The 13,616-nt window shown below is 56.4% G+C and overlaps 1 protein-coding gene across 15 annotated transcripts in view; it reads right to left on the reverse strand.

The window, feature by feature from the left end:
- PDE2A (phosphodiesterase 2A) overlaps positions 1 to 13,616 on the reverse strand; it is a 118,923-nt gene that overhangs the window by 26,999 nt on the left and 78,308 nt on the right. For 8 of the 15 annotated variants that reach the window (XM_089915280.1, XM_089915283.1, XM_089915284.1 and 5 more), the window contains 16 exons: positions 10,946 to 11,004; positions 9,825 to 9,884; positions 9,066 to 9,219; positions 8,600 to 8,910; positions 8,457 to 8,498; positions 7,851 to 7,919; positions 7,467 to 7,597; positions 4,696 to 4,807; positions 3,964 to 4,003; positions 3,760 to 3,823; positions 3,252 to 3,324; positions 2,926 to 3,103; positions 2,591 to 2,703; positions 1,842 to 1,919; positions 619 to 741; positions 90 to 160 (listed from right to left, as the gene is read on the reverse strand). In XM_089915280.1, coding sequence (XP_089771406.1) covers positions 90 to 160; positions 619 to 741; positions 1,842 to 1,919; positions 2,591 to 2,703; positions 2,926 to 3,103; positions 3,252 to 3,324; positions 3,760 to 3,823; positions 3,964 to 4,003; positions 4,696 to 4,807; positions 7,467 to 7,597; positions 7,851 to 7,919; positions 8,457 to 8,498; positions 8,600 to 8,910; positions 9,066 to 9,219; positions 9,825 to 9,884; positions 10,946 to 11,004 — 1,678 coding nt within the window. Of the gene's footprint in view, positions 1 to 89; positions 161 to 618; positions 742 to 1,841; positions 1,920 to 2,590; positions 2,704 to 2,925; positions 3,104 to 3,251; positions 3,325 to 3,759; positions 3,824 to 3,963; positions 4,004 to 4,695; positions 4,808 to 7,466; positions 7,598 to 7,850; positions 7,920 to 8,456; positions 8,499 to 8,599; positions 8,911 to 9,065; positions 9,220 to 9,824; positions 9,885 to 9,974; positions 10,804 to 10,945; positions 11,005 to 13,616 lie in introns of those variants that run through there. The other 7 variants (XM_030760533.2, XM_089915282.1, XM_089915286.1 and 4 more) reach the window with 4 other exon arrangements.

Raw genomic sequence — 13,616 nt, forward strand, 5'->3', positions numbered from 1 at the left:
AGTGCAGGGGGCAATGGATGTGAGAGTAGAGTTAGGAGGGAGGCAGAGATGGGGCTGCCTGCACGGAGGGGAGGGCTGGGGACACACACCGGGCCAGCGTTGGGCAGTCAATTTTGTAGTTATTGATGAAATTCATGTCCTGCAGCATGCTGAGGATGGCCTGGAGAGAGTGGAAAGGAGGGATCAGAGGCATCGTCAGTTTCAAGATGGGCCACCCCACCCCCAGCCTTGGCCCTTCTTGGAGCCTCCAACATTTTGGAGTCTTGGAACTTGAGATCTAAACTAGAGAACTATAAAACGGTAGAGCCGAGCACTCTCGGAGCCATGAACTTAGAAATATGACATCTAAGAACTCTTGGAACCAAGTTCACACAAAATCTTAGAAAAACAGGGAGGGAGGTGCCAATCCTGAGGCCATCGTTGGTTCCAGTCCAGCCCCTGGCCCCTGGGCAGGCCCTGTGGCCCATGCTGGCAGACCACATGCCCCTCCATCTCTGAGGAGACTCTATAGCCTTCTTCGATGACTCTGTCTTGCCAGGAAGTTCCTATGCACATCTAACTTCAATCTCCGGCTGTGCACTCTCCACCTCCACATTCAAGTGGGACAGGCCAGCTCACCATGGAGGTGTCATCCTCGGGCAGAGAGCGAGGAGTGTAGGTGAAACAGGCAAAATTGGAGTCAATGGCAGCCACAGGCTGGATCCCATCATGGAGAAGTTTGGTGTATTCATCGTCAGAGACCTAGAGGGAACGAGCCGGGGTATTAGAAGATGGCCTGCACCCAATCCAACGTCTTCAACCTCAACTTCCCGCAGTGGCGGGCACCTCCCACTCAGAATGCACACCAGTCGGGCCATCCACTCCACGGGTTATCACCGGGCAGGAGAACACCGCCGTCCCCTCACCATCCTGCAGCCCACCTACTAGGCCTCCTTTCCAGTGACCACCCTCATCTGTGACAGCCTATCCTTGTCAGAGACAGAGAACACCTCTTCATGACAGCACAGGTAGCCTTTCATGGACAATAAATTAAAGATTCCTTCTTTTGGGAGGACCATCCCAGAGTCTAACCTCAATCCCTCCTGCTACAGCTTTGACCGTAGCCACAAAGTCTGTGACACTTTGGTTTAGACACAGATGAGAGGAATGTTCAAATGAACAATGACCACCACATACTCTGAACTAAAGTCCGGGACAGCTTTTCTAACACAAGGTCTGGGAATGGGACTGCCCAGGAATGCATGGCCACTGTATTTAAGGGGTATGTCAGAAGGGCCCTGGGTGGGCTTCCCAGCCTTCAGTAATTCCCAGGATGGGAATTATCCCTGGACATTGGGAACACCTGGCTGAATCAATTCTTCCCTGGGCTAAGTAGTGCTGCCAGCCTTGGGGCTGAACCAGAAACTGCTTTGAAGGCCGGCTGCCCCGAAGGAGAGCAGCAGAGCAAAAGGCGAGGCATTGCTCTGGGTCTATCTTCTTTTTTTTTTTTTTTTTCTTGCGGTACGCGGGCCTCTCACTGTAGTGGCCTCTCCCGTTGCGGAGCACAGGCTCCGGACGCGCAGGCTCAGCGACCATGGCTCACGGGCCCAGCCGCTCCGTGGCATGTGGGATCTTCCCGGACTGGGGCACAAACCCATGTCCCCTGCATCGGCAGGCGGACTCTCAACCACTGCGCCACCAGGGGAGCCCTGGGTCTATCTTCTTATATTCAGGAGAGGAAGATAAGAAAGCCCAGCCTGTCTTGGGCGCCTGAGGATTTGGGGAGGCAGGGGAGGAAAAGGTGGGCTACAGGGGACCCTGGGGCCCTGACAAGGAGGGCAGAAGCTCCGTGCAGGGCTCACCTTCATGTGGTACATCATCATCTCGTTGGCTAGGTGGCTGCGATACTGGGCCTCATTCACTTTCTTGTATAGGAGGGACTGCGGGGAGAGAGGGAAAGATGGGGCTCAGGCAAGGTGGCTGTGAAATCTCAGAACGTCCAGGACTGGGACAATGGGATCAGATAGAACCCCTGCCCCCTTCCTGTCCCATGCTGGGCCCAGTCTGAGCCTTCAAGCTCCAGCCCAGAGTAGGGGGCCCCCTCCAACTTTCATCCAGACCTCCCCTTGCCCCTCCTTCCAAGTGCCTCTTAGCACTTGAGCTGGCACTTGGCACACTCTCCTGAGCTTGTCCCAGGTTTCAGTGATGGAACCTGAGGCCCACAACAGAGAGACAGAAGCAAGGAAGGGGGACAGCGTTGGGGGCCTAGGGGTTGGATTCCTGGGCCAGAGCTGCCAGCCTTGGACAATGAGACCCAACATATCCCAAAAAGAATAACCAGGAGCTTGGGTTGAGGTTGCTTCCAGAGAATGGAGGGAAATAAAACAGATCTCCCATAGTCCTGGGAGGCTAACTGTACAGGACAGGAAGTAGTATCTCTGATTTTCTGATGGGAAACTGAGGCCAGAGGTGACCAGTAGGTACTGAAGATTGCACAGCAACCCAGCAGCAGGGCTCTGAGCCCCAGGGCAGGGCACGGACCCGTCTGGACAGAGCAAGGAGAGCCAATGTGGAGAGAACAGAGGGTCCTGCACGCCCCTGTCCTCCTCACATGTGCGATGCTGATGCCACAGTAGATGGAGAAGGCTGTCGCCAGATCCTCGTCAAACTTGCTGAACCATGGTCCGTTGATCTTATTTACCAGCTCGGCCACACCGATGACCTCTGGGGACCAAAGAGGGGCTAGGATGAACCCGTGGATGTGTCCGACGGAGATCTGCCCTCCCAGGGTGTCCTCAAGGGACATCACGTATTTGGGAAAACCCATCCCTTCAGCTTAGGGACACTAGGGTGGTGGAGAAGGCTTGTGGAACGTCCGCTCGGCTCCGCCCCATCCTGCTCAGGCCCCGCCCCACCCCTCCTCCCGGAGCCGCCAGGACCACGCACCCTGGTTCTCGTTCTTGATGGGAAAGCAGAGAATGTTGCGCGTCCGGAAGCCGGTGCTGTCGTCCACACCGCGGTAGAAAAGTGGGTGTGCATACGCGTCCGGGATGTTCAGAATCTGGCCCGTGGTCGCCACGTGGCCCGCGATGCCCTGGTCGGCCGGGATGCGGATCTCATAGCTCTGCCGGGCCAGGGATGGCGTAGAGAGGAAGTTGGTGGCCGGTCGCAGAGCGGACCATCAACCATCGGGCCTGCTCCACAGCGCCCACTGCGTACTCCCGGCCCCCAGGACCACGGCCACACCCTCCCTCCTCAAGGCCCTGCCTCACCTCATCATCCACCACGCCCCCATCGAACACCTTGGCCACCAGCTCGTTCTGATCCAGCAGGAACACAGAGCATCTGTGGAGAGATGGCTTTGGTTCACAGAGCTCTGACACCCCTCTCCCGCCACCCCTCTCCTGCCAGCCCTCAAATCTCACGACTAGAGGCAAAGCCTGGATTTTGAGGCCTGGAGGGAGAGACTCTCCTCAGAGCTGGCTGACTCCAGACATCAGTCCAGATCGATTACTATTTTTTTTTTTTTTTGTGGCGCCTACTCTGTACCAGGCACTGTGTTAGGAGCTGAGGACCCATGGCCAGCAAAGTAAGCCCCACCCCTGCTGTCACTTGATGTCACAGTCTAGTGAGAGTCACAGGCATGAAATAAAGAATCACAGAAAACGTGATGGGGTCCCACAAGAAGACAATGGAGGGGAAAAAAAGAGCGGAGGAAAGAAGAGGTCACTACTGAGGCCCAAGGCCTCTCTCGCCCCACCCCCGGGCGGGTTCACTCACATCTCAGCATTGCTGAGGTTTCTGGCCTCTGTGATGATCTCCTGGAGCAGCACAGAGACGTCATCTGTGGGAGCAAGAAGCATGGGGAACAGTGGTGAGACCAGGCCGGAGTGCTGAGGCCAAGCCCGCCCACCTCCCCTCCTCAAAATGCCACCCCCCCACTCCCACCCCACAGCCAGGTATGAAGGAGGGCAGTGCACTCACCCAGGTGAGTGAAGAGGTTCTTTGCCACTTGGAGAAGAGCCTGGAATGGAGAAAATAGAAATCACAGGGAATCAGGTTGCAGGGGGTCACCCTCTCCAGCCTCCTGCCTCCATCAGCTCCAGGGTCTTCTCATTCCTCCCCTAGGGCTCTCTGGACAGACTGGAGGCTGGCAGAGTCTAATTATATCATTTGGCTACTAAGTGAAGGAGTGGGAGGAATAGCCCCAGTGAGGGTGCACAGACATCCTGAGTCTGAGGTGCGCAATGCACCTCCAGCTCTAGCCACCCAGCTGTTGCGGTGATGTCCAATCTGAACACTAGAGGGCGATCGCATACAGTGCCTGCAGCCAGAGGTGCCGTCTTGAAGAGCTACTGTCCTCCCTCTTTTTTTTTTTTTTTTTTTTTGGCGGTACGCGGGTCTCTCACTGTTGTGGCCTCTCCTGTTGCGGAGCCTCCGGACGCGCAGGCTCAGCGGCCATGGCTCACGGGCCCAGCCGCTCCGCGGCATGTGGGATCTTCCCGGACGGGGGCACGAACCCGTGTCCCCTGCATCGGCAGGCGGGCTCTCAACCACCGCGCCACCAGGGGAGCCCTGTCCTCCCTCTTTAAGAGGCCGCCAGAGCATAGGTAGTCTCCCTGCCACCAGCCCCCAAAGACATGGGCTTTTCCCTTGTGGCTGACTCGCTGGAGCTGAGAGCTGGGCAACGTGGTCTCCGAGAGAGGCACCACTCACCTGGCACTCACACTTGAGCTTCTGCTCCTTCTGGAAGGCCAGGGTGCTGGTGAGGACCGTGCTGGTGTAGTGAAAGCAGTGCTGGATCACACGCTCATCCTGGTCTGTGAATCTGGCAGGGTGGGGTGGCGGGGGTCACCGGCGAGGGACAGACCACAGGCTGCTTGCCCCATTCTGCCTTACTTCCGTTCCTCCAGGAAGCCCACTTGGAAATCCACCAGCAAACTCACTCCTCTGCTGGGGCTGCTCACCGCACAGGTGGCTTGGGCCAGCTTCCCCCTCAGACTGGGGGCTCCTGAGCGGGGGCGGGGGGGGGGAGTTCTAATCCTCCTCTGACCAAAATGTGTTTTCTTCCTCAGGCTATTGCTTCTTGAAGCCAGAGCCATGTCTCCCTCCTCTGACTTTAGACTTACCCAGACTGAGGTTGAGTCTCCTCCCTCAGACTGGGGCTGGGTGTTCTCCTGCTCTTCTCCAGGGGCCCCTCCAGCCTCAGGGAGGGGCGGTGGCACTGCCCTGTCTTTTCCAGCTCCTGTCACTGTCCTACCCTCCTCCCTGCACTTTGCAGGCCCCGATTTGGTGCCTCCACAAGTCCTATGGTGCTGTGGGCAGGGCAGTGCCCATCAGATTCATGGAGCTGGCTCACAATGGACAAGATCAGCCCCAAATCCTGAGGAGGTCATTCAGTGGGGTCACCAGATGATTTGTCACCAGGGAGCTTGGTGGGACTGGATGGACCAAGCTGGAGGTGGGACCTGGGCTGGGGACGTGGGTAAGCCTCTCCAGATGGGGATCATGGGGAGATGCAGCATTCCTCAGAGATTCTGACCATTTCTCAGCCCCCAGATTTCCCCGCCTAGTCCCTTCCCCATTTGGGGGCTGCCTTCAGTGCTCCTCTCTGCCGGGGTATCCTCCACGCGTGCTCGCTGTCCAGTGATTTGGATCCAGACCCCAATCCCCACCACCCTGTGTCTGTCTGCCCACCTTCCTTCTCGTGGCATTTGAGCCCTCTCCATCTAGTCCCACCCACCTCTCTCCCCTCTTCTATGGGCGTCTCTCAGCTTCAGCCACAGTAAGATCCTCATCGTTCTGAGAAAACCTCAGGCTCTTTCACACCTTCATGCTTTTTCCCACACTGTTCGCTCTGCCTGGAATACCTTTCCCACCCTCCTCCCTCTACGCCCTAAAAATAAACATCAAGTCTTGAAGGCAGGGACCATGACTGTATCATCCCCTAATACAGAGCCTGGTACAGGGGAGATATTTGGAAAGTGTTTGCTAAATGTCGTAACTGTACCTCTGCCCCTGCCACCCGCCCCATCGCACTCCCAGCTAAAGGGATTCTGGAGTCCCTTTTCTCTGGGCTCCAGGCAGCTTCTCTGCAGTGTCTGCTCTGAGCTGAGCACCACCTTGGCTCATGCAGTTGTTCAGCACTCACTCCCTTAAATATGTGGAACCCAGAGATGACCTTGCCCCTGCCCTGGGCCTCAGGGCTGTCACCAAGTCCCCATCTTGTTTCCCTTCTGATACCACCTCTCCTCCAGGTCCAGGGCCACCTCAGAACCCAAGGCTACAGCCAGCAGCCAGAGGTCACAAACCCTGCTGGACCCTCCCCTCTGGGAGCATAGGGCCAGACACAGTAGGTACTCAATGTGTGTTTATTGAATGGCACAAATGCTCCCACCACTAGGATGGGACAAATGACACAGATCCTACATCCCCGCTGCCTCAGCAGGTTCTGCCTTGTCCCTGTCTTTATTTTCCCAGGCCCATCCAACTGCCAATAGAGCTCCATGCTGGCAGGTCCTGCTACTCAGATCTCTGACACCCAGATCTCTGCCCCACCCCTGCAGGCCCCATCCCTGGGCTTCTGACACTCTCTAGTCCCAACATCTCCAGTCTCCACTTCCTGCAGGAGGTCCGAGCCCTCAAACCCAGCCTGCTTGCTTGGGCCGCAGGGGCCAAGCATCTTGACAGCATCTCTCTGCATCCTGGAATCAGAATGCAACCCCTCACCTGCCTACTACACCCTACTGCTAGGCCTGCTGGACCAAGTGTGGCAGCATTCACATTCTAAAGCTGCACCCAGGACAGACACGGCTGATCGATCACAGCACTGTTTCTCACTAAACTAATACAATGCTTCAGGCAGCTGCTACCAATTAATGAGTTGGTGTGGGACATGAAATCTATGATACGACTTCTAGGCCTCAAATCTGACCTCAGTTCTTGAGATACGGACTAAGCTTGTTTACCTGACCGTGTGTCCTGCTTACCCCTCTGTTTCACACGATTCCTACAGCTGCCCTGTCAATGCCTCTAAGGACCCTCAGCTTAGCCCAGCCCCCATGCCTATTCCCTGAGTCACTGTCCACTGGGTCGGTGATGCTCTGCGGGTCCCAGAGAATTCACCCATTCTAGAGCTCATCGCTCCTCCATCAGGCAGTTCCCAGCAGAAATGCCAAAACAAAGGATGCCAAGTGGGGGAAAGGCCAGTAGCAAAAAGTGGATAATCCAAACTGCAGGAAGTGGGCAAAGAGAAGGGGAACTCGCCTGGACCGCAACATGATTTTACAAAGTCAAAATGGAGCAGCGGCAAGGGTCTATCGCTCCCATAATCTCACAGTCTCTTGCACAGACAAACCATTCAACCTACCGCTGCTGGAATAGTAAGTACTCCCTTCCCAGTACCCTTCCCGCGCTGTTACCCTAGTCGAGCCCCGCCTGGCCTCTCAGCTCCATCTCCTGATCCACATCACTCCACCCAGACTCACAAGTCTCCTCCAAGCTTGTTGAAGGTGCAGGCCAAGGCCACCACCTGGTCAGTGGCCCGGCTGATGACAGGGACACAGAGCATGGCCTGCACCTCGAAGCCCAACATGCTTTGCAGCTGTTGCACATCCTCCTGCAAAGGGGAGGCAAGGGGGAGGCAAGTCAGGGCAGGGAAGGAGGAAATATGCTTCCTTCCCCCGCCCTCCACCACACTCTGCAACAGGAGGGGCTGAAGGGCTCATGCAGGGTGGGAAATGCTATGACATGCGGTGGGGTCTTGTCTCCCCCCATTCCTAGGCTGCCCTGGCCCAGAGACTCTGGCCCTGGGGACTGGGCAGTGGGCTCTCCCCTTGGCTCCCCGCCAGTCCAGCCAGGCCATGGCTTACAGAGGTGAGATCTTTCAGCTGGATAGACTTCTTGTCTTCCACCACCTGGCCCAGTCGTCCCATCGTCAACTGGGGGAGTGAGGAGAGCCAGTCAGGGCCCAGCTCTTCCCAAGATCAGGCGATGTCAGACCTCTTCCCCCTCCCCAAGTCTGGAAGTTTCAACTACCTCTTCAGTCAGTCCAAACTGTGGATGGAGTCAACACTGAGGAGTGAGGGTGGGGTGAGGGTGGGGGAGTAGGCTCTTGACCAGAATCTCCTATGGAGGACTTGAGGGTCTTCCCTAACTAGGAGAAAGGAAAGCAGAATCCAAGGATTCTCACTGATCTTAACAGATTCTAAGAGAGCCAAATCCAGAAATACTCCAACAGAAGTGAAATGGTCGCAGGTGAGTCTTTCTGTAGACTGTGAGAGATTTCTCCTAATGGCTCCTGATCATGAGAGGTTGTGATCTCTCACAACATTTCTAAGTAGACCTCAAGATCCAGATAATTCCATCAGATTCCAAGAGATTCTAGCAGATCCCAATCTCTCTGGGCAGATCCCAGGAGAGCCTAGACGACTTTAACTGCTTCTGCAGACTCCCACACAGGGGGGTGCGGGACTCACCGGAAAGCTGATTTCTTCCTCCAGCACTTTATCTCCAATCACCTGATGGGCAGAGCGAGGTGGACTGGTTAAGGATGGGCAGGGTTTTTCCTCTCAGAGACCCCGGTCCCTCGCCCTGCTCCACAGTGGACCTGGGCCCTCACCTTACAGGAAAGCTGGAGACTGTCCTCAGATACCAGCAGGAGGCAGCAGCGGGACGCCTGGGTCTCCTGCTGCAGCTGAGAGGGAGGGACACAGCGAGAGGCTGACCGTGGATCTGGGAGCAAACCCACTCCCCACCCTCTGGCCTTTTTGAGGTTCCTCGGGTAGGTGGGGAAGAGAAGAGGGGCAGGACACGGGACTCTGAACTGAGATGGACGGCTCACAGGGACCTTGGTCCCAGGAGGGGCACAGGGACTCACGTATTGGAGGACTTTGAGCTGCAAGGAAGAGGCATCCAGGTCGTAGAGTTCCCCTGCAATGGCGGGGCGCGGGTCAGAGAGAGAGGGCCCACAGAATCCCCCAAGGGTGCGCGCCACCCTCAGGCCCCGCCCACCCATGGGCCCCTCCCTTCCAGGTTCGACCCCGCCCTTCCCCGCCCCCAAGGACCTGCCCCAGCCGGGTCCTCACCGCAAAGCTGCAGGATCTTTCGGTCTTGGTCTGTGTACGGAACCCCACCCTTCTGGTCTCCCGCCGCCCCCTCTGGAGTATTCTGGACCGCTTCCGGGGCCGCGCTGGGCCCACGCTGCTGCAGGGCCTGGACCCTCTTCAGGGCCACCAGGGTCTGGGACGGGCAGAGCGGTCAGCAAGCCACACGCCTCACCTTTATCGCCCTTTGCTCGAGCCCTTCCCTCTGCCTGCGGTGCCCATGGCCCTCACCCCCCACCCGCGTCCCAAACAACTCATCCCTCAGCGCTCCACCCTCCTGTGGACTCCCACTGCCCCCAGAGTGCCCCTCGGTCCATGATCAGGTTAAGTACAGGGTTTGTCTCCACGCCTAGCCCCCAGACTCTTAAAAGGCAGAACAGGGTCAGATTTCTCCGTCTCTAGCACCCATGGGGAGTCGTAAGTTCTTGTTAAAGTCACAAAATCATAAAATCTCCAGGAAGAGCCTCAATATCATTATGTAGATAGTCCTTCCTAAGTATTAAAATATTTGACTCCCCTTATTTCACCAGTACCCTCAGTAGGTCAGTGCTATCCTTATCCTCATTCTCAGATGTGAAACTGAGGCTCAGAGAGGTTAGGTGACTTGCTCCAGGTCACACAGCCCAGAGGTAGTGGACTGGAACCCAGGTCTGTCCATCTCCCGGGCCAGATCATCTTCCCATCAGTTGTGATGAGGGTCTTCAGCAGCCCTCATCCTACCCCGGCCCTACCCCCACTCACATGCTTCTCCACGGCTTGCAGGCTCCACTCCTCACTGTCACTCAGCTGACCACAGTGCACCTGGAGGGGAGTGACAAGGGGACCAGCTGTGACCTACCTCCCCTAGCCTCTTGTCTCTACCAGAGTGCCCTCCCCATGCCCGGCACACACCTGTCCCCACCAACACATACACACTCCAGTCTGTGGGCCTCAATAAGCCCATCCTCTGACCAAGCAGATGGCTTCAGGAAAATCCCCTCTTCCAGGAAGCCTTCGAGGGCTAATCCAAAGAAGTGGAACTTTGCTGATCTTTGCCTTTTCAACTACTGTTCCATCTACAGCACAATCCAGGTGTATAGTGAGGGAAACGGGGTGACCCTGGACCCCTCTCCATCTCTCAGTCTATGGAGCCCTTCAGGCCCTGATTATGGAATCAGTGGTATTAGCCTCAGCCTCCCAGCTCCATTCTTTCTGAGTTGGGATTTGAGCTGCCCCTAAGTCTGGGGTAGGGGAAGAGGTCCACCGTTTATGATGCATCTGCTGTGCCTAAAGAACTTGGGAGGATGAATGAAGGAATGAATGAATGGAGTGATAAGGTGCTTTGCCTTGCATGTGATTCTCACCAACAAGTAAGGCAAGCTTCCACCTTGCAGATGAACCAAGGCCCAGAAAGTTTGAGTGACTTGCCCAAGGTCACAGAACAGAAAGTGGCAGAGTTGGGACAGCACCACCCACTCCCTCCCCTTCTCTGCCCACACCTTCCCTTCTCCAGATCCCTTCTCATCATCACACCCATCACCCTGTCCCTCTCCAACTTCCCTGTGTCAGTCACCTGGAATCCCCTCAGCCCATCTTTCATGCTCTGTGAAGTCCCTTCTCCCAGCCCTGCTTGGGTGCTTGGTGAGGAAAATGAAGGGGGGAGCACTGCAGGCCCTGCCAGCAAGCCTCCCCACCTGCGTCACCAGCTTCCTGGGCACCTACTCAGAGCTGCTCACCACCTGCAGGGCTCACCACAGTGCTTGCACTGGGGTCCCCTCCTTCATCCTCCCTCCCCACTCAGCAGCCCCTGCCCGCCTCTGCTCTAAGTCCCCTGCCAGGAGCAGATGGAGAGGAGGAGACCAGCAGGTGCTCAGGAAGCTCACAGTCTGGCTGGGGTGGGATGGAGTGGTGGATGTGATGAAGGGGGTGCAGAACTTCATACCTGAGGAAGAAGGAGAGGGCAGATTGAGTGGATGGGAACTTATAGGCTGTGGGAGCTCAGAGGGGGAGGCACCTGGGGGCCTTCCAGAACTGGGAAGACAAGCAGAGCCCGGAGGCGACATTGCAGGCGGGAGGCTGTCCTGGCAGTGCTGGGTAGTAGGTGGTATGGGGAGCTGAGGACCCGGGCAGTGGTGTGGTCCATGGTACCACAGGGCGGGTGCAAGTCTAAGGAATTGGACTTCAGCTTGATTGTACTGGGGACCCACAGCAGGCTTTAGCATCTGTGGACCATGGTCTACAAGGTAGGGGGAGTTGCGGGGAGCAAGACTGGAGGCAGGAAGACCTGGAAGAGGGCTGGGCCGCCAAGGGTGGTTTGAAGGTTAAGCTCTGGATGAAGCTCCATCTATGACTCCTATAAGACAGGTTGTTGAAAGGCGCTGGGAGCATGGTTCATTTGCATATGGTTTACAGAAACGTGGGCATTTTACTGTTAGTAGATGGGGGAGGACATCCTTCTTGTTCTTTCCACCTGGACTCATCTCTCAGGAAAAGGGAAAGTTGGGACCTCTCTAGGGCTGTGGACTTCCTGGGCTGGCAAAATAGCCTGGTCCCAGTACAGAGCTGGGAGACTGAATGAGAGCCTCAGAGGGTTGGAGGGAAGGAAGGAATCATGGAGTCCTCCTCCACCCACTGGACGTACCTCTCTGTGCACACACTCCTGGGCTGCCTCAGCCCATCCCTACCCAGCATGTGCACAAACACACTACACACTTCATGGAGACCTTTAGCGCCCCCCAACACACACACACACACACTCATACATTCACTGTCCCATAGAGATACTCAGGCATGTGCGCACCTGCACACACATAGACACACACACAGTGCAGTCACAGACTCGAAGACATCCACACACCCACACCCACAGTGACTGCCATCCACACGTGCACATTCATACCTGTAAACAGGATACTTGAGTTCACATACCTGAGAGCCATGCACACGCTTCTGCCCGCACCCCCAACCGATATGCAAACACAATCACCAGCACACACACGGCTCCCTTCTAACCAACAGAACATACTCTTGCACCTACTCTTGCTAACCAGGGGGTGGGTCTGGGGCCCAGTGGGAGCACTCAAGAGTGGGCACTGGAGCTGCAGAGAAGGTTGAAAGCCCAGCACAGCTCCCACCCCCCACCCTCACCAAGTTCACCGTGGCTAATGGACACCACACCCCCATGTAAGGATCTGGTGTGCTGGCACAGCTCGGGGGAAGAGTGGGCGCAAATCACACATCAAATGCCTGAGACGAAGGGCTGCCTGCTCCTCAGAGGGACTTATTATCCCATAATTGAAAAACAGAGCCAAAGACTCTTTCCACACGAAGAATCTGCAATTAAGGCACCTTGAACTGTGAGCTGCAGAGTCCCAGAGCTCAGCCAGGCAGCCCTGCACAGGGCAGCATATTCCTCAGAGAGCCCTCCGCTGACCCCATCTCTATCAGGCCCCAACAGTCCTTGCAGGGCCTGCTGGTTTCCTTGCTAGCACTTGCCATCATTTGCAATTCTCTCTTTATTTTGTTCACTTGTTTAATGTCCAGCATGCCCACCCCTCCAGACTGTACGGTCTGTGAAAGCAGGGCCCATCTGGTCTGTCTCGGTCATTGCTGCTGTGTTTGAAGCACCAGTGCACAGTGCCTGGTGGTGCTCAAGAAATATGCTTTCAATTGATGGCTGGGTGAGTGGATGGATGGAGGGATGATGAATACAAGAGCAGAGACCCAGAGAGAGGAATGGGGCTTGTTGAGGAAGGAGCTGGTGAGTCAGCCCTCCCAAGAGATCTGTCCTGTGGCACCCCCTTTCCCCCTCTAGGCCCTCAGTCCTCAGGATCTGGCAACAGCTGGGAGGTTTGGGGCTGCCTATGCTGCCTCTCAGAGGATGTGAGATCCTGTGGCCCCAGGAGCATGGGGGTGGAGCAGCAGGACGGGATCCATCAGATGTGTGTGCACCGGGGAGGGGGTGTCCCTCAGAAGAACATTTCTACTTGAGTAGGAAGGCTCAGGCTTGGAGGAGAGGCAGATGGCAAACAATCCAAATACCTTTCAAGAGCTCTTCACTGCCCAGGGTATTTGAGAAGGTGAGGGGACAGTAATCGGGAGCTTCTCTTGGCAGCCAAAGCCACAGGTAGCATCTTGCTCACCAGCATGCACCCCCCTTCTCAGCCTTGCCGGGATCACACTCTTCCCCCAGCACTCCACCACCCTGCCTCTGCTCATGCTGGGCCCTCTGCTGAGAATATCCGTCTCCTTCTTCTCTGCCTGTTCACCCCCTACCTGTGTCCCAAAGTCCCACTCAAATGCTGTCTGCGCTGTGAGGCACCTCCTGGTGCTCCAGCCTCTGCCACTAGAGCTCCTGCTGGCTGCATTCTTTCATTTGGCCAGTGGTGGTCTGAAGGTGACCCTGCCTTCCCCCAGACTGAGCTTCTAGAAGGCAGAAATGGGTCCGACTCCTCTCTCTGCCCCAGCACCTGTCCTGGGACAGGGCCCAGAGCAGAGTTTTGCTAGGGTGGGGTAAGTTCAACTGATCAGACCCTTCCTCTTCCCAACACACAC

This window comes from Delphinapterus leucas, chromosome 7 (assembly GCF_059928025.1).
Source record: "Delphinapterus leucas isolate spDelLeu-1000000601 "Yukka" chromosome 7, BTC_Dleu_Yukka2, whole genome shotgun sequence".
Classification (NCBI taxonomy): Eukaryota; Metazoa; Chordata; class Mammalia; order Artiodactyla; family Monodontidae; genus Delphinapterus; species Delphinapterus leucas.